This window comes from Delphinapterus leucas, chromosome 6 (genome assembly GCF_059928025.1).
Source record: "Delphinapterus leucas isolate spDelLeu-1000000601 "Yukka" chromosome 6, BTC_Dleu_Yukka2, whole genome shotgun sequence".
Taxonomy (NCBI): Eukaryota; Metazoa; Chordata; class Mammalia; order Artiodactyla; family Monodontidae; genus Delphinapterus; species Delphinapterus leucas.
The window spans coordinates 23374950-23393235 of record NC_143134.1 but is presented as its reverse complement, the minus strand read 5'-3'; the positions used below and the strand labels follow the sequence as shown (position 1 = coordinate 23393235).

The window sequence follows — 18286 nt, the reverse complement described above, 5'->3', positions numbered from 1 at the left end:
GGCAGCTTAATATCTGAGAGGGAGTCAAAGTGGAGGAACCCTGCCAATTATAAGTCTTACGATAATCATAGCCATGTTTTATCGAGCGCTTTCTTGAGTCTAGTCCCTTGCCAAAGCTCATGTCGTTAAATCTTCACAATAGTCCAATGAGGCGGGTACAGATTTTATAGATGAAAAAACTGAGGTGCGGAGAGAGAGGCTGCGTAACTTGGCCAAGGTCACTGCTGGGAAGCAGCAGTGTGGAAATTCAAGCCAGGTCTTCCTGACCCTAAAGGCCATGGTACGCTCTATCACCGCTCTGGGTGATTGTAGAATGTTGACTCTGGTTACATAACTTGCCCAAGATCACACAGCTGGTAAACGGCAGAGTCAGGATGCAGATCAGCCTGCTCTTAACCACTTTGCTCTGGTTCCTCTGTCCCAAGCAAGGTCGGGGAGATGGAGTGATCCACGTGAGGCATCATGCCAGAGCCCCAGGTTCCCCGGGGAGGCATGGGAATAACTGCAGTGCCTGGGCTCCTAGGCCTGGATTAAATAGGAGGCTCATTTTCCCCTCCTGGTGTTTGTTTATTTCACAAGTTAAATTATAACTATGCTAAGGGAAATGATTAACAAAAGAAAAATCATCCATCCTGCTACTGGAAGCTTTCATTTTTTCTCTATTCCTTCTCAGTTCTTAACTCTGATTACATAATTGTTCTGCTTCTTTATTTAACATTAAACTCACGATTCTCCTTTTTATAGCTGCATACTATTGCATGAAATTGATATAATCCACTTGACCACAACACATCTTTCTGCCAATAGCCTTTTTATTTTTGGATTGCTTCTCTTAGTGTAAATTCTAGAAGTAGAGTTATTAAAGGATTTAAATACATTTATTATCGTATAACTTTTCCAGAGTCATATTATGTATACAGCCCCCAGAAGTATGTTATTCTGTTGTTTAACCTCACTAACATTTGGTTTTATATCTTTTTTTAAAAATGTCTTTTGCTATTTTAATAAGTAGCAAAGTAGCACCCTCCATCTTTTAAATTTGTATTCTTAACAAGCCAGGGAGACTGAGTATTTTTCATGTCGGTTCCCTAATTTAGGTAGTATAGAAATAATCCTTTGGCATGTTTGATGGTGTATAATTTTTCCAGTCTGTTTTTTATCCCCCCTCTTTAAGTGGTGGTGTTCTTTTTTTTTTTTTTTTTTTTTTTTAGATTTTCCTTTGGAGAATTTCAAACATATACAAAAGTAGAGAGAGTAGTATCATGGATTCCCACCTACCCATCACTCAGTTCCAACAATTATCAACTCATGCTCAGTCTTGTCTCATCTATACTCTAATGCAAATATCCACTCCTTGGTTATTTTGAAGCAAATCCCAAGTAAGATATTTAATCCATGATGATTTCAGTATCTCTAAAAAGATAAGGACTTTAAACACCCATAGTTTTCCTATACTTTTTTCTTTTCAAATTTGGTCAAACCTATTGAATTTGTTTTTTTATCTTCTGTTTCAAAAGAAGGATTTTTCTCAAAAGCTAGGCAGAGGCCTTATAGAAGGGGTGAAGAGTCAGTTTTGATACCAACTGGATTCAGACTCTGAAGAGAGACCCTCCTGTTTGGAGCGCAGCTGGCGGGTCTGGTGTGGAAGGAGAGGATGGGTGTCCTAAGCCTTGCCCTCACCTGGCCTTCTCCTCTTGCAGCCTCACCTGTCACCATGAAGCTGCTGCACCCAGCCCTCCCCAGCTGCCTCCTGCTGGCTCTGCTCGCCGTGTGGACAGCTGGTCCTGAGGCTCATGCTGTGTCCGTGGGGACACCCGCCATCAGCGCAGCCTCTTTCTTGCAGAACCTCATGCATCGCTACGGGGAGGGCGACAGCCTCACCCTGCAGCAGCTGAAGGCCCTGCTTAACCACCTGGACGTGGGAGTGGGCCGGGACAACGTCTCCCAGTCCGTGCAGGGACCGAGGAACCTCTCGACGGTAAGGCTCCCTGGCTCTGCCCAGCACCGTCTCTGTTCTTTCAAGGTTCCCAATCTAGTTGGGGGCAGGCGAGCCTTGATGACAGAGCAGAGGGGCCACTTCTTCCCCTGCGGCCGGGATCAGCTAGTCTGAGTCTCCAGCAGCGCCTCCCAACCTCCTACATGGGTGTTTTGAAGCCCTTAGCAAAGGGCAGCCATGAAGTAGGGGCTCTCAGCCCTCCAGACCCTTCCTCAGAGCCGCACTGGGATCTCCTGGAACTGCTGGTAAGCTGGAGCTCCCGGGTCAGCTAATATTTCTTATAGAGTTTCTGCAAAGCCCTTTGCCCGTTATCCTAGGTGAGCCTCAAAGTACCTCTACGTGCAGGTGGCAGATCTTCATTATATCCTGTATATACTGAGATACTAAGGGACCCACAGTGAGTTCTGGAGGGACCAGGATTAAGACTCAGGTCTTTTGGCTCCTGGTTCTCTGTTCTGTCTTCCATACCTTCTTGGCTAATCAGAGTCTGAGGCTGTGTGTGGCAGCCAAATATAAGTCAGCCAGCAACGTCTTTGCACATCTACTTTGTTCCCTGTGCTGAGTGTGGTGAGAAATAGAGGAAAATGAGTCATGTTTAGGGAGTTTACTGTTAAGATGGGGAGCTCAGCCAACCAAGAACAGAGTTAACTGATATTCAAATGAAGTGCTAGATGCTGTGGCTTGGATAGTCATTATAGGATTCAGAAATGAGAGAAGCGTGAGGGTGAGTGTGCACTAGATGGTCAAGGAAGCTTCTGTGTGGGGTGTCCTGGAGCTTCGCCTTGAAGGAGAGTGGAGTTTGGAGAGACCGAGTCGCTAGGCTGGGGGAGCCATGTGGCGTGTATGCAGAACCACAGGGGCGTGCACGTCTGAGTCGGAGGGGTGGCTGCCTTGGGGGGGCTCATGCAGCCTGACCCCAGAGGCCTTCCGGCTCAGCAGCAGGATCTTGGGGTCACTGAGTCCAGCCCCCAGCATTTTTTTAAGATTTTTTTGATGTGGACCATTTTTAAAGTCTTTATTGAATTTGTTAACAGTATTGCTTCAGTTTTGTTTTTTGGTTTTCTGGCCGCGAGGCATGTGGGATCCCAGCCTCCCTGACCAGGGATTGAACCCGCACCCCCTGCATTGGAAAGCGAAGTCTTAACCACTGGACCCCATGGAAGTACCAGGCCCAGAAACCCTCACTCGTCGGCACTCCCAGAGGGCTGTTTCCCTCGGAGACAGAGCCACGTAAAACCAAACTCAGCGAAAGACTGACGTGTAACTGTTTAATTAGAAGTAGAATGGCAGTGTTTCATGGGAACGGTGTGTGAGAACCACTTAACCTGATGCTTCCCAAGGGAACTCAGAGCTCATGCCCACTGGGCAGCCCACACTTGCTCCATGGCAGACCCTGAGTCTTCAGATTTCCCCCCCGCTTCCTTTCCCAATCTCTGCCAACACATCCTGCAGTCTGGGGACATTACTGTATATGGTCCAGGAGACTACTGTTCCTCTTAGACACCTGTGCTCAGTAGCTCTGGAGAAGTATGTGAAATCTGCATTTTACTGTCATAGCTCCCTGGGCTGTTGTAATGTGGCCAGATTTGGTATCTGGGAGAAGCTGTATCTTCAGGTATGCACATAGAGGCATGTTTCCCAGAAGCCACACCCTGGTCATAATGATTGGAATTCGGTTGTTCCCAGAACTTCTAGGTAGCCATTTACAGATGGGTGAGTGGAAGGTATGTATGGGCGGCTGATCTCTAAGATTACTTATCAGTCTTTCAAGTTTAGGGACGACTTTGCTCTCATCCTTGGACATTAGTCTGCAGGTTCCGTGAAATTTGAACAGTTGCATCTTCTATTTTCCGTCTTGGAAGTCTCATCAGGGGCAAGGTGTGACTTTGGGTCCTAAGAGGCTTTCTGCCCCTCCCACTTGGTTTCAGTGCTTCAGTTCTGGAGACCTCTTTGCTGCCCACAACCTCAGCGACCAGTTGCGGATTGGGGGGCGTGAGTTCCAGGAGTTCTGCCCCACCATCCTCCAGCAGCTGGATTCCCGGGCCTGCTCCTCCGAGAACCAGGAGAATGAGGAGAACGAGCAGACAGAAGAGGGGAGGCCCAGCTCAGTTGAAGGTGAGCCAGCACGGGAAGGCAGGGCCTGGTGTCCGTGCTTGTCTGCATGAGGACCGCTGGGCTGATCAGATAGAGCTGCCCGCTGAATGTTTGACCGGTTATCATCCTCTTATCATCGTCGGGAGGGGCGATGATAAGGGCGGGAGTAGTGACTATACTGGTATCTCGTGTACTCCCAAGACTGGTCCAGCACATTGCCAGGCCGGGCAGCGTGGCTGGTGAGCGTTCCGTCGTGGGGCTTTTGGACCAGCCTCGAGGTGCTCTTTTTGGTCACTTTTCCGTTTTGGTTTTCATTAAACTACCAGGGGGCCAACACCTTGATTTTTGAGTTTAGCATTTAAGGCCTTTCACAGTCTGCCCTCGGCCCACTTCACCCACTTCATCCTCCTCCCCCTCCCCTGCCTGGTACCCCTGCTCCAGCCGCAGTGGTTCACCGTGGCCTGTGTGTGCACACGGCTCCCTTGGGCCTGGATCGACCTTCTGCAATCCTGTCGTGCTGGTGTGAGCAGCCTGGCACTTGGTACCTAGCATGTGCCACCTGTGTCACACCCCACGTCGTTTCCTGCTGTCGTTATTTAACTCCTGTGGTCTATAGCCTTTCATCTGCCCCTCCATCTGAAAGGTAAGCTGCTTTCGGATAGCAGCTTTGGTGTATATTTTTAGGCTTCTCCACAGCACCCAGCAAGAGGTGGACTCAACAAGCATTTACTGATGGGTTGGCAGATCTCTGTCTGCCCCGATTGCCGCTGAGTTCAGAACGGGCTGCCCCCCGGCAGCAAGAGTACCTCCACCCTCAGTAATGGAGGCCCTCGTCTGTTCTTGTTCCTCCACAGTGTGGGGCTTTGGTTTCCTCAGTGTCTCACTGATTAACCTGGCCTCTCTCCTGGGAGTCCTCGTCCTGCCGTGCACGGAGAAAGCGTTTTTCAGCCGTGTGCTCACTTACTTCATCGCCCTGTCCATTGGAACGCTGCTCTCTAACGCGCTCTTCCAGCTCATCCCAGAGGTGCAGTAGAAAAGAAACGTGCGCGTCCTGTCTCCCTGGGGCGTCCCCGCCCCGACCCTGTGCTCCAAGGCACCTGATAGCCGCCACCTGAAACATTAACTTCTTCCTCATGTCAAGGGATGCAAATGACTTCTGCCTCTGGATCTCAAGGGCCTCCTCTCACTCCTGGGGCACCCAGGTTTGCCTCTGGCCTCTTCAGGGGATGTCAGATGCAAGGCTCTCAGCACTTGTCCCCCATGCTGGGGACCTATCAGCCTCCTTCCCCAGTCAGTGCCTTTCCTAAGCCCTGTCGGCAGGGCTGGAAAGGAAAGCAGCCGGTGGTGGCTGTCCCTGCCCTTGGTCCTCCAGACCCCCTCTGTTCTAAGTAGAGGACCTGGCCGTACTCAGGTGTGGCCACTAAGAGATGATCCACCTGGAATGAGGTGGAAGGAAAGAGGTTACAGACTGAAAAGTTGTATTGACCTAAAAAGTACGTGATCCTTTTTTTTTTAAGCAGGCCCTAATCCACAGTATAGAGGGCCAAACATAGAATCAAGACTATTTAATGAAAAAAGTGAAATCAAAATTACCAAATAAAGGAAAGGGACCCACCGTCCTTCACACCTTGCATCTTGACTTTTTCCTGATAGGACTGACTTCCTGGCACCCTTACTTGACTGTTCTGAAATGTTTGTTGATTTTGTCCTTTAATTGTAACCGCTGAGGAGCTAAAAAAAATAAGACCCAAGGTGACAGTCTGCCCACCTGTCATCTCAGGCAGGGACGTGCAGTGGGGCGATGGGTGATGTGTGGACCTTCTTTGGGAATGCTGATGGCCGCCTTCCATAGGCAGCTGCCTGGCCTTTCCAATCAAAAGACTCTACGGGATGCCCATCCTTGCCTTGCCTGTTCCCTCTTCATGATGAGGAGAGAAATCTGGTTTAAGGTGAACCATCTTGATGGTATGTCAGAATTCCACATGAATCTAGCAAGCACTTCTCAGGGCAGGCCTCATCTTGGGCTACTTTTTTTTCGGCTCCAGAAATTAAATTTATTAATTTTTTTTCAAGATTGGAAATGAAATGCTGTGTTGCCTGTTGAATGGGAATACAATAATGGTACATACTCCGCCCCTGGGCTCACAGGGGAGGCCTCATCCTGGCTCACTTTTGTCCTGCCCGGAGTGTGTGACACTGGGAAATGGTAGAGGAAATATTTTTTGACGGGGTGATCTTGGAACTCTGTTCTCTACACTGCAGCCCTCTCAAAGCAAATGGAAACAAACAAACAATGCAATACCTGAGGGAGTTCCCTGGTGGCCTAGTGGTTAGGATTCCGGGTTTCCTGTGCCATGGCCCAGGTTCAGTCCCTGGTCGGGGAACTGAGATCCTGCAAGTTTCGGGGCGTAACCGAAAACAAAAACAAAAAACAAAACAAGGTCATAGGAAAAAAACAAAACCTGAGATGTTAAGAGAATGGATTTTGTGGCCGTCGGGCCTTACTTGTCCGTCCCTTCTGCCCTGCACAGAGCAGACCAGGTGTGGGGAGTGTCCCATGTGCCTGCATAGCGAGGGTCAGACGTGCCAACACGGCAGTCCAACGATCTGTCGGTCTCTTCCTCTTGCTCTGGTTTCCTGTTCCCTAGAGCTCTCGAGTCCAAAGTCTGCTGGGCAGCCCCTGGCTAGGCCTGAGCACACCTCGGCTACAGGCCAAGGCAGGGCCTGCCCTGCCAGGCACAGCAGCTAGCAGGTGGGACTCAGCAGCCACCAGGCAGCAGGGGCGAGAGGCCCAGGGTTCCAAGGCCACCGCGAGTTCCTCCCCGTTTCTCCTGAGCCGATTGAAGGAAATTTCATTGGACTTGAATCACTAACAAATGTTCTGTTTCTCTCTCCCTCCCTGCTTGTCTCTCTGATTTTTCTTGTTTTGCCTCCTTTGTTAATATCCACCAAAACCCCCTCCCACTCCACCTCCCGCCCTCTCCACCTCTCTCCCTGAATGGTGGCTGCTGTGCCGTGGGGCGTTCGCCCTTGTCCCTGTCCTGGGTGGGGCTGGCTCCCCCTCCCCGGCAGTCTGGGGGTACGGTCTCCTCTGTGTGACCGTCATCTCCCTCTGCTCCCTGATGGGGGCCAGCGTGGTGCCCTTCATGAAGAAGACTTTTTACAAGAGGCTGCTGCTCTACTTCATAGCTCTGGCGATTGGAACCCTCTTCTCCAACGCCCTCTTCCAGCTCATCCCCGAGGTATGGCAAGCCAGGGCCCTTGCACAGGAGCACGCCGCCTCCTGGGGGATGGCGGGACACAGTGGGCGGGCCCTCCATCTCCACAGAAGGCCTAGAGAGGAGGTCCTCTCCTTTTGGAAAGTGAAGCTAGGATGTAGGCACGAGCGAGGAGAGGCAGCTTAGAGAAGGCTTTGAGAGCTGGTTCAAATCCCAGCTCCACCGCCCACAAGTTCTGTGCCCTTGGGCAAGTCACCTGACCTCTCTGTCCTTCCGTTTCCTCATAACGTAAAACGGGAAGAATAAAAAGGGCGGACCTCAGGGTGATGCCGTGAGGGTCACGTGAGTTAATGTTTCCTAAACACCTGGTGCTCGCTATCTGTTGGGTGAACAGAGGTAGTGTAGTTAGGTCACGTTATGGCTCCCAATTTGGAGCTCTTGGCACCAAAAACAGAATCCGTAGGTCTCAGTGAAAAGCTCACTTCTCCTCAGTAGGACATTAAATTCTAAAGACAACCTGTCTTTTTTTTTTTTTTTTTTTTTTTTTTGGTACGTGGGCCTCTCACTGTTGTGGCCTCTCCCGTTGCGGAGCACAGGCTCCGGAGGCACAGGCTCAGCGGCCATGGCTCACGGGCCCAGCCGCTCCGCGGCATGTGGGATCTTCCCGGACCGGGGCACAAACCCGTGTCCCCTGCATCGGCAGGCGGACTCTCAACCACCGCGCCACCAGGGAAGCCCGACAACCTGTCTTTTGCATCAGAAAATAAGCTAGAGAGGTATGAGGATTAAATGATGAGCTCCTAATCCATGGAAGGGCCTTTATATAATAGGTGCACAGTAAAGTTTTGCTGTTGGCAAAATAAAAAAAAAGAAGAAGAAGAAAAGAAAGAAAATAAGCTGGAGAGAACCCACCAGTCTGGCCTCACACATGTTGATGGCACCTTTGCCCCTTCGCCTGGGCTAACCAGGAAACCCTTCATGAGAGAGGAGGAGCCCAGTGTCTGTAAGGCTTAGCAGGGCCTTGGAGGAGTTTCTCATCCCGTGTGGTCTCTGCGTAGACCTGCTGACGGCAGGAATCCTGAGGCGCTACACTGTGGGTAGTCTGACGGGCCTGGATGAGCCAGAGGTGAAGCAGAAAGATGACGCCCCGGGCTCCTTAGAGCACTTTGTTTTCCAAGATGCGGTTTTGTGTTTTCTGAGTTGATCCTTAGATCACGATGTGTAGGAAACAAGGAATGTTGTACCCATTTAACAGATACAGAATCTGACCTGCACAAGAGCTCGTATCTTAGTGCTTTTTGTGGAGAACTGTTAGTTGCCTCTTTCCACCCCACTTTTCCGTAAGATGATTGGACTCTCCTGGAAAGTTGGCCGGAATGAGTAATTTCTATTCTAGAACTTGACCTTTAATGTCTCTTAGAAAACTACACTAAGAGATTGCATTTCGTCCCTTTAAAATAGAAAAGACAAACACTTAGCTTTTAAGCAGCCCGGAGTTCCTGGTACTGGTGGTCTTTTATCTGGGACCTATTCACGAGAAGGCTGGTGTTTTATCTGGGACCTATTCACGAGAAGGCTGGTGTTTATTCGAGAGGCCCATTTCCTATCAGAAAACTTAGGAGCAGGTCAGCAGACACTTTCCCAAGGCCCCCCCGCACAAGTCAGGAGCATAACTGAGAATGGAATTCTCCTGATTTCTACTCCTATCTGCTTCCCAATAGATTCTTTTTTTTTTTCCTTCTTTCTTTTGGCCATAATAAGTGAAGTTTCCAGAAACCAAGACAAAACCCCCAAAATTGACACGTGCAGTCACACAGTCTGCTTTCTTGGCTTTGTGGTCACTGGGAGGTCTGCGGTCAGGAAGATGCCGCAATTCTTACTATTTAACTGGAGAAAGGATTTCCCATTTTAGAAAGTATAACTGTACCATCTCCCTGTGTGTTTACAGGCAGATCAGCCAGGAACGCTATATAACGATGAAAACAAACACGAGTGTCTCCTCCTTAAAGATGGAATCTGCCGGCAGAGTCTGTCCTTGTAGCAAAGCTCCAGGAGAAGTGAAGACAGAGTCCTCATTAAAAGGAGAAAGCCACATCCAAGGCTGTTCTTCCTGAGAGTAAAATTCTAAAGACGATCTGTCTTTTGCATCAGAAAATAAGCTAGAGAGAACCCAGCGGGTCTGGTGATGTGACATTAGGGAAACATCAAGGGTTAGATTTTTGCTGGAAAGGGATTGAGTACATGGCAGAGTTGTCCCGGTCTCTTCTTTTCCTAGAGTCAAGTGGTTAAAGAGATGAGAGGGGACCAGTGAAGATTTTCTATATTCTTAAACTCATTTTGTTTTCTTGGATCCACAGGCTTTTGGTTTCAACCCTCTGGAAGATTATTATGTCTCCAAGTCTGCAGTGGTGTTTGGGGGCTTTTATCTCTTCTTTTTCACAGAGAAGGTCTTGAAGATGCTTCTTAAGCAGAAAAATGAGGTGAGGCCTAATCGTTGGTAAAAGAAGCGCCTCTAGGGAGAGCATCCATCTCAAAACTGTGTCCGGTAGTGGTGTTACCTCAGTGCCAATCCAGTGAGCTTACCTGGATCCTCCCGCCATGGATTCAAACCCACAAACTATTTCATGAGTAGATATCTCACTTCACCTCAGGAGGGTATTAGCAGTGGGTGAGGGCGAATCATTAGGCATTGCGAGGAGCAGCTGTAAATGTTCTTTGCTGTGCCTCCTGGCAGGGATGAGTGTTGGCCCTGAGGTCACTCCTCTGAGATCCGTCCCATGGCAGTACCACATGCCCTTCGATTCAGCTTTCTCCAACACCTTGCCCTAGGTTTCTATCCTATTGCCTGCTTGTGTTTTCTTGGATGGTGGGAGTGAGGTCTTCCCGGTGATTGGAGCTCCTGCCGGGTGGGTGGTTTTGGTGAGTGTTGCACTGACCCGACCCCTCCCTGTGGTCCCTCCAGCATCATCACGGACACAGCCATTATGCCTCTGAGACGCTCCCTTCCCAGAAGGACCAGGAGGAGGGGGTGACAGAGAAGCTGCAGAACGGGGATCTGGACCACATGATTTCTCAGCGCTGCAGTGGCGAGCTGGATGGGAAGGCCCCTGTGATGGACGAGAAGGTCATCGTGGGCTCCCTCTCTGTCCAGGTCAGTGGGCCATCCACTGCTGGGCAGGGCAGGGGCCCTTAAGTGGTAATGGCCTTGATGACTCGGGCCTACCTTGAAGGTCCGTCGTCCACCCTTTGACAGGGGGGCTTTCTTGCAGGACCTGCAGGCTTCCCAGAGCGCCTGCTACTGGCTGAAAGGTGTCCACTACTCTGACATCGGCACACTGGCCTGGATGATCACCCTGAGCGACGGCCTCCATAATTTCATCGATGGCCTGGCTATTGGTGCCTCCTTCACCGTGTCTGTCTTCCAAGGCATCAGCACCTCGGTGGCCATCCTCTGCGAGGAGTTCCCACACGAGCTAGGTAAGTGTGCTCACACCCCGCCCCCCAGCCCCTTCCGCTTGTGCCGACTCCTCCCCCCACTTCAGAACACACATTGTGATTAATTAACACATTTTCTATGCTATGTGAAATCAAACTACTAATTCTCAACAGCTGAGTTAATAATTGAAAATTGATCATTGGACGGGACTTCCCTGGCTTTCTAATGGTTAAGATTCCACGCTTCCACTGCAGGGGGCACGGGTTCGATCCCTGGTTAGGGAGCTAAGATCCCGCATGCTGCACAGCATGGCGAAAGAAAGAGAGAGAGAGAGAGAGAGAGAGGGAGGGAGGGAGGAAGGAAGGAAGAAAGAAAGAAAGAAGATCGAACATTGGAAATGATGGCATTTTTTACTGGGATGGTTGTTTCCCCATAGTCCCATAACCTGTGGCTGTTTCCTCACCTCTACACTGGGCTTAATACTGGTACCTACCTCATTGATTCATCGTAAAAAGCAAAAGGAAAAAATAGTGAAAAGGACTTACTGCGTGCCATACGCTATTCTAAGTGCTCAATATAGGTTATCTCTTACATCCTATTAATCTTCCAAAGGCTGAGATATATGTTAGGAGTCTGGTGGGTAGAAGAAATAGATGAACCAGGGGCTGGAAGGTCCTTGGTTTTATCAGAGGGAGAGTGTAAAAAGCCTAGACTTTTTGAAGGCTCAGACACTCAAGGCCATGTCCTGGCTTTGCCATTTATTGGCTTGTGACTGGGCAAGTTACTATTTCTCTCAGTCTCAATTTTGTTTTCGAAAAATACCATTCATTGCAGTTTTGCGGAAGGAAGCTCCTTCTGTTTCACCATCAATCAAAAGAGAAATGAGGGCTTCCCCGGTGGCGCAGTGGTTGAGAGTCCGCCTGCCGATGCAGGGGACACGGGTTCGTGCCCCGGTCCGGGAAGATCCCACATGCCACGGAGCAGCTGGGCCTGTGAGCCATGGACGCTGAGCCTGCGCATCCGGAGCCTGTGCTCCGCAACGGGAGAGGTCACAACAGTGAGAGGCCCGCGGACTGCAAAAACAAAAAAAAAGAAAAAAAAGAGAGAAATGAAGCCATTGCTAGATGGTTTTCTCTTTTGAAAATCCTGTGCATTGTTTTCAGCCTCTAGGCTGGTTGTACACTCCCAGCCTCACAGATGGAGACAGCTCCTCGGCGTGGTGGTGAAGGGGGCCCTAGTCTTGTCACCGTGATCTCCAGTCTGGGGCCATCTTGATTTTCACCCACACTCCATCCAGCGTTTAAGCATGTCCTCATCAAGCTGTGTGTCCCACGACCTAGTATGAATCTTCTGTCCACACCCTCCCCTCTTGTTGTCCCCACCATAGGAGACTTTGTCATCCTGCTCAATGCCGGCATGAGTATCCAGCAGGCTCTCTTCTTCAACTTCCTCTCTGCCTGCTGCTGTTACGTGGGCCTGGCCTTCGGCATCTTAGCTGGCAGCCACTTCTCTGCCAACTGGATCTTTGCCCTGGCTGGAGGAATGTTCTTGTATATTTCTCTGGCTGATATGGTAAGTCTTCCATAGTTTTAATGCCTTGTAGGCAAAACTGGATCGGGTTATGAAATTCGTTGGATTGGGAGGACAGCTAAGGGGCATTAGTTACTTTTTTTGTTTTTAAATTTTATTTATTTATTTATTTATTTTTGGCTGCATTGGGTCTTCGTTGCTGTGCGCGGGCTTTCTCTAGCTGCGGCGAGTGGGGGCCACTCTTTGTTGCAGTGCGCGGGCTTCTCGTTGCAGTGGCTTCTCTTGTGGAGCACGGGCTCTAGGCACGCGGGCCCTAGAGTGTGTGGGCTCAGTAGTTGTGGCTCGTGGGCTCTAGAGCTCAGGCTCAGAGGTTGTGGCACATGGGCTTAGTTGCTCCGTGGCATGTGGATCTTCCCGGACCAGGGATCGAACCTGTGTCCGCTGCATTGGCAGGCAGATTCTTAACCGCTGCGCCACCAATAATAACTTTATTGAGGAATCAAGTCACATGCCACACGATTTGTAAATAAAAGTGTACTGTTCAATGCCTTTTAAGGGGACATTAGATTTTAAAGGATGAAAGGCCTATGTTCCTTTAGCATATGTCATTAAAGAAAATGATGTATCTCAACTCCGGGGTCCTTACTTTAAGTATTACAGAATAGAGACTTATAGATAAAGAATGGGGAAGGGAGGGAAGGAAGGGAGAGGAAATTACCCATAATTATTCTCCCCCAAAATAACAACACTTGGGTTTGTTTCTTTTTCATCTCAGTGCATTGTGTTTGTTTTTAAATAACTCTAATCACATGGAGTACACAATTTTATATCCTGCTTTTTTTTTTTTTTTTTTACTTAATACATCCTAGACATTTTTCATGTTGCATACTCTTTAAAAGCATCCTTTTCTCATTAGCAGTAGTATTTGGTGAGGGGATTTACCTTCTCCAGAACAAGAATTGCTGGTTCAGAAGGGATGCGTGGTTTGAGGTTTTAATATGTATCGCCAAATTGCTTTCTAAAAAGCTTACCCTTCTTTAATTTACATCATTAGCAGTGTCTGAAAGTGTACATCGTACCTGGTAACGTTTGGTATAACCGTTTAAGTAGTTTTGCGTTTGCTAGTTTAATACCTGATTTGTTGCATCTTTATAACTAACAAGGTTGATTTCCTTCCTTGTTGGCATGACGGTTCTTTGGCAGGTTTGCATGAATTATTTTCCATATCCTCGGAAAGCAGTCTTTTGTTTTTGTTTAATACTTATTTGGTCATGCTGGGTCTTAGTTGCAGCAGGCGGGCTCCTTAGTTGTGACATGTGGGATCTAGTTCCCTGACCAGGGAACGAACCTGGGCCCCCTGCATTGGGAGCACGGAGTCTTAACCACTGCGCCAGCAGAGCAGTCCCGGAAAGTAGTATTTTTGATGAGATAATGAGAGCACTGACCACCATGGTCCATCCTCAGCCCATGGAAACATCTTAGATTCTCTCCTCCGGTGGGTGGCCCTCCCTGGGGTTAGGGTATTTTTGTCGCCTGCCTTGCCGGCCAGCAGCAAGAGGCCTTGAGTCACGGCAATGCTTAGTTCCGTTCTCTGGCCCCTTACGTGGTTGCTGAGTTTCCCAAACAAGTGACAACATTCTGATAGCAAAAAGACCTTTTGATGTGTTTTTAAAGATCACAGTAATTTTTAGCAAAGTGCTTCTTTTTAGTCCGCATCTAAACACATCCAGGGTTACATGCATGTGTCGTACTTTGTTTCACTTCCATAGCTGTAAAGTAGTGGTAACCACCTTGGAGAAAGGCTCTAACGTTTAAGTTCTAGAAGTTACTGCTGTTGATTTTCTTTGTAAACCAATCGTATATTATATATCTTAATTATAACTATTATAATCATATATTTATACTAATGATTGTGGTGGCCTTATAATGCAAAAATATAATAATAGTAAGTGTTGTAATAATTGTTAGGTAATATACATATGACTGAACTGTCCTGCACTTAAAGGTTAAGAAAGGAACTGCAGCTCTCGTGCTTTTTTTCTTCTTCCCCAGTTCCCTGAGATGAACGAGGTCTGCCAAGAGGATGAAAGGAACGGCAGTGTCTTGGTCCCCTTTGTCATCCAGAACCTGGGCCTCTTGACTGGTTTCAGTATCATGCTGGTCCTCACTATGTATTCGGGACAGATCCAGATCGGGTAGGGCCCTGCCAGGAGCCGGCGGGATTGGCAGTCGGGCCCTTGGCCGCTGATCCCTGGCCCGAGGACTCCTCATCCAGGAAGCACCTCGGAAGAGGCAGTTCTATTAAAAACTGTGACATGGAGACTGTATTCCTGCATTCAAATGTTAGCTGTTTTTAAAATGCTGTATCCTAGGAATAAGCTGCCCTGGTAACCAGCCTCTAGGTAGTGCCTCTCCCCCTTTCCTCTTCTTTCTCAGAGTGATTCTGGAACTGAATGCAGCTTAAAAGACAAGACTAACTTTTTTCTCTGGTTGCCCTGGCCTCTTTCTCTTCCAACCAGCACTGAGACCTTTTGAATCCTTTGCCCAACAATGCAAAAAGATAGCCAGGGCTCACAACTTGGTTAGAAATATCAGGACGTCAATCTATAGTTTGGGGCCCATAAATCTAAATGTGTTTCCTCGGCCTCAAGGTGACCCATTTTTAAGCGAATCCGCCTATTTTTACAGAAAAGGTATAGAAGACAGGAATCCCTCTTATTTTTTCAAAATCTGTTCAGTTGCCTATTCTTTCAAAGAGAACTAAAAGCTGGAAACAGATGAGAAGGGCGGGAGGGAGAGGCAAGGATCACCCTGAGATGGGGGGGTGTGTCTTGTCAGGATGGTTACCTGTTCCCACTGGGATGCTTGGCACCGGTTCTGCACCTGGTGTTTCGTGGCCGTCCAGGTGAGCCAGCAGGTAGGTTCTGTTGCCTGAACCTCCCCTCCTTTTGGATGAACACTGGCAGATTGGAGGGCAGAGAAGAGAGACCTGTCTGAAGTCCGTTGGCTTTGCTGTGATTCCCACCCCCATCCCCTGGGAGACTCCCTGGAAGCACATTCTAAGCACATTGACGGTGCCCGTGTCAGAGGGCAGACTGCACAGATTTACCTCCCTGGTCAACAGTTGTGCTGACAGGTGGCAAGCCGACTTACAGAATTGGAGTGCAGCTTGTGGTCTTCTTGACAAGGGTAATCAGAAACGGAATCAGTGCAGGCAACATTTAGGGTTTACTGATTCCATAAGTAACAGTGATAGAACTCTGAGATGGAAGATCCAGAGCTTGGATGGGGGCATCCCTGGGGTTTGCAGAATAGAGGACCCATGGGTTCTGCTGCACCGTCTGGGGTTCCCCCTTTCTCCCTCACCCCAAACAAGCAAGGGCGAATCCTGTATTGAACTGAACAGGAATTGCTCTAACTCTCTTCAGAAAAACGGATTGATAGACTTGTGTGTGAGACCGTAGGCCAGCCACCGGCCCTGTGGAGCCCTCTCCTCAGAGCTCTGGCTTCACGGGGAGCTAATCTCCAGGTTCACTAGGTGAATTGCTTTATTATTATCATATTGATAATGTGAGATTCTTTAGCCACTCTGGGGAGCCGACCTCTCCAGAAGCCTTCCTCAGTGGTGCCCACAGTCGCAGCCCAGGGGCTGTGTTCGCAAACCGACTTGTGCATGTGGCTGACGAGTCCTGGTCCGTCACCACCACCCGTTAGTTTTTCCGTTCTGACAGGAAAACTTTCCATTCTATGGTAGTTAAAAACAGCATCTACTATGGCTTTTTTCCCCTCCCCGCCTCCCCCCACCCCTTGGGAAACATCCGTCAAACCAGGACTATTCTTGAGAAGAACATGAGTGGGAAAACCGCTGGTGATGCTTTATAAGTTTTTCTCATCTTGCCTATTGACTTTGATAGATTTGAGAATGGGCAGAAGAAGGAGGAAAACTCAGTTCTCACGATTCTAGATGAACTATCAGGACAGACTCCTGGTAGGATTATGGTCCAGTTTTTACCAAAGAACCAATTCCTTGAATGTTGGGATCTAACTTTTTATATTGTCATTATTATTGTCATTGTTACTGTTTTAAAAGGATTCTTTGTCTTTTCTGTTTGATTTCCCTCAAACTGCTTTCAGGAGCTAGCAGGAAATAACTCAAACCTTAGGATTTCAGAAGATTTTGCTTCCCTTAATTCACATGGATGTATTAAATTTATAATTTTAGCATCCCCTGTAGATCTGTCATTCCTTACAAATACTGTTATTCTTGGAGTAGAATCCTAAGTAAGAATTAGTGGGTTTCTAGTTTTAGGAGAAGAGCTCAAAAATGTAACCTTGAGCAAATTAAAAACTGAAATACGAAGTAGCAGGGTGCCTTCCCTTCTCATGCACACCTGTATTAAGAACTAACTTTCCTTTCACAGACAGCTGCCTCAAAGGGAAATTCCCTTCAAACTAATTGGTCCGGAGGCCAGTCCTAGTTTGAGCTCAGGGGTGGAGACACTGAAATCGTGCAACTGATTGTGTGTTGCCATTGGCAACAGATTTTCCTCAATTGAAAATGTGGCCATTTCTTTTTGAAGTGTTGGATTTGCTGTTTTAAGCATTTGTACATATTAGAAGTCTGAGGAGTATCGAGTTCTGAGGACCTTTTTCACCTCTGGCATTAGCATCTTCACCCTCGCTTTCCCTGCGTGGACCGGCTCCCATTAAGGATAACAAGGAAAGTATGTGTCACGTGAAGGAGCAGTGACCCAGGAGCAGGGGTTCTGCTGCTTCTCACCCTCACCCTGGCTTGCAGGTTGCCTTCTGTCCTTGCCCAAAGGTTTTTTGTGTCTAGTGTCAACTTAGGTCTTTCCTTCATTGGTCCTTCACCCTGGGTTTTAAAAAGAAGGCTTCTCTGTTCGAGTATCCTAAGACCTGTTTTTAGTAAGTCCTCTTCCACGTGGTAATGTGGAGATGGTAATATGGTAATATGTTGGAAATCTGCTTAAAAAACGAAAAGTTGGGCTTCCCTGGTGGTGCAGTGGTTGAGAGTCCGCCTGCCGATGCAGGGGGCGCCGGTTCGTGCCCCGGACCGGGAGGATCCTGCGTGCCGCGGAGCGGCTGGGCCCGTGAGCCATGGCCGCTGAGCCGGCGCGTCCGGAGCCTGTGCTCCGCAACGGGAGAGGCCACAACAGTGAGAGGCCTGCGTACCGCAAAAAAAAACAAAAACAAAAACGAAAAGTTGTCTGATTTTTGCAAAAGAGAGAGGTTAGATTTTTATTATTCATATTTCCTTTTACAGTTCTGCAGTTCCATCACAGTATTTTTTTAAATAACTCAGGTGTTACGAGGATAAATTAGAAAAAACTAATTTAAGTTATGTGGACTGTAAATGTTTTTATTTGTAAGATTCTATAAATAAAGCTATATTCTGTAACTGTTGAATCGCAAGTGTCATCTTTGGCAATAACGTGGGTGTAATGAAGACTGTTGAACACAAGATGGGGGTGGTGTCTTGCTAACTTATAAAGCTTCATTTTACTGGTCCAGCTTACATTTGGAGAGGGGTTTTAGAAGGAACCTCAGATAGCATAACATACTCACTTTAAATGATTAACTTATCTTTTAATGGGGCCCATGACTTCATCAGTGATGGAAGAACTGTGGTGTTTCCTAAGAAGAGCTTTCTGTCACACTGTTTTCACTTGTATAAATCCATGATTTGAAACTTGGAGAGTACACTTGGTTCATTTAAACCACATCTCCTGTATGTCTTACAGGGAAACGTTCTGTCCTGAGACTTAAAATAAAATTCTAAACCTGTTCTTATTCCAATTCATTCAAAGGGCCAGGGATCTGTTGTTTATCTTCGACCACAAAAACGAGCAGTGGGGTAAAAGAATTGATGCCATCTCATTAATACATACATTAGAGATTCCCAAATGCCTGTTGCTCAGTCCTCCCATTTTTTTAAAACTCAAGAATAATATATTAAGTGGCTCCTGTTGGTATTTTAAATTTCATTAAGTA

General features: G+C 48.0%; 1 protein-coding gene across 2 annotated transcripts in view; it reads left to right on the top strand.

Moving 5' to 3' along the window:
* SLC39A14 (solute carrier family 39 member 14) overlaps positions 1 to 17517 on the top strand; it is a 47178-nt gene extending 29661 nt beyond the window's left edge. The window contains exons 2-9 of one of the 2 annotated variants that reach the window (XM_022562849.2): positions 1701 to 1978; positions 3925 to 4111; positions 7163 to 7332; positions 9666 to 9788; positions 10271 to 10459; positions 10578 to 10785; positions 12132 to 12316; positions 14327 to 17517. In XM_022562849.2, coding sequence (XP_022418557.2) covers positions 1715 to 1978; positions 3925 to 4111; positions 7163 to 7332; positions 9666 to 9788; positions 10271 to 10459; positions 10578 to 10785; positions 12132 to 12316; positions 14327 to 14473 — 1473 coding nt within the window. In that variant the 5' untranslated portion in view covers positions 1701 to 1714 and the 3' untranslated portion in view covers positions 14474 to 17517. Of the gene's footprint in view, positions 1 to 1700; positions 1979 to 3924; positions 4112 to 4944; positions 5115 to 7162; positions 7333 to 9665; positions 9789 to 10270; positions 10460 to 10577; positions 10786 to 12131; positions 12317 to 14326 lie in introns of those variants that run through there. The other variant, XM_022562848.2, reaches the window with a different exon arrangement.
* The last annotated feature ends 769 nt before the right edge of the window (positions 17518 to 18286 follow it).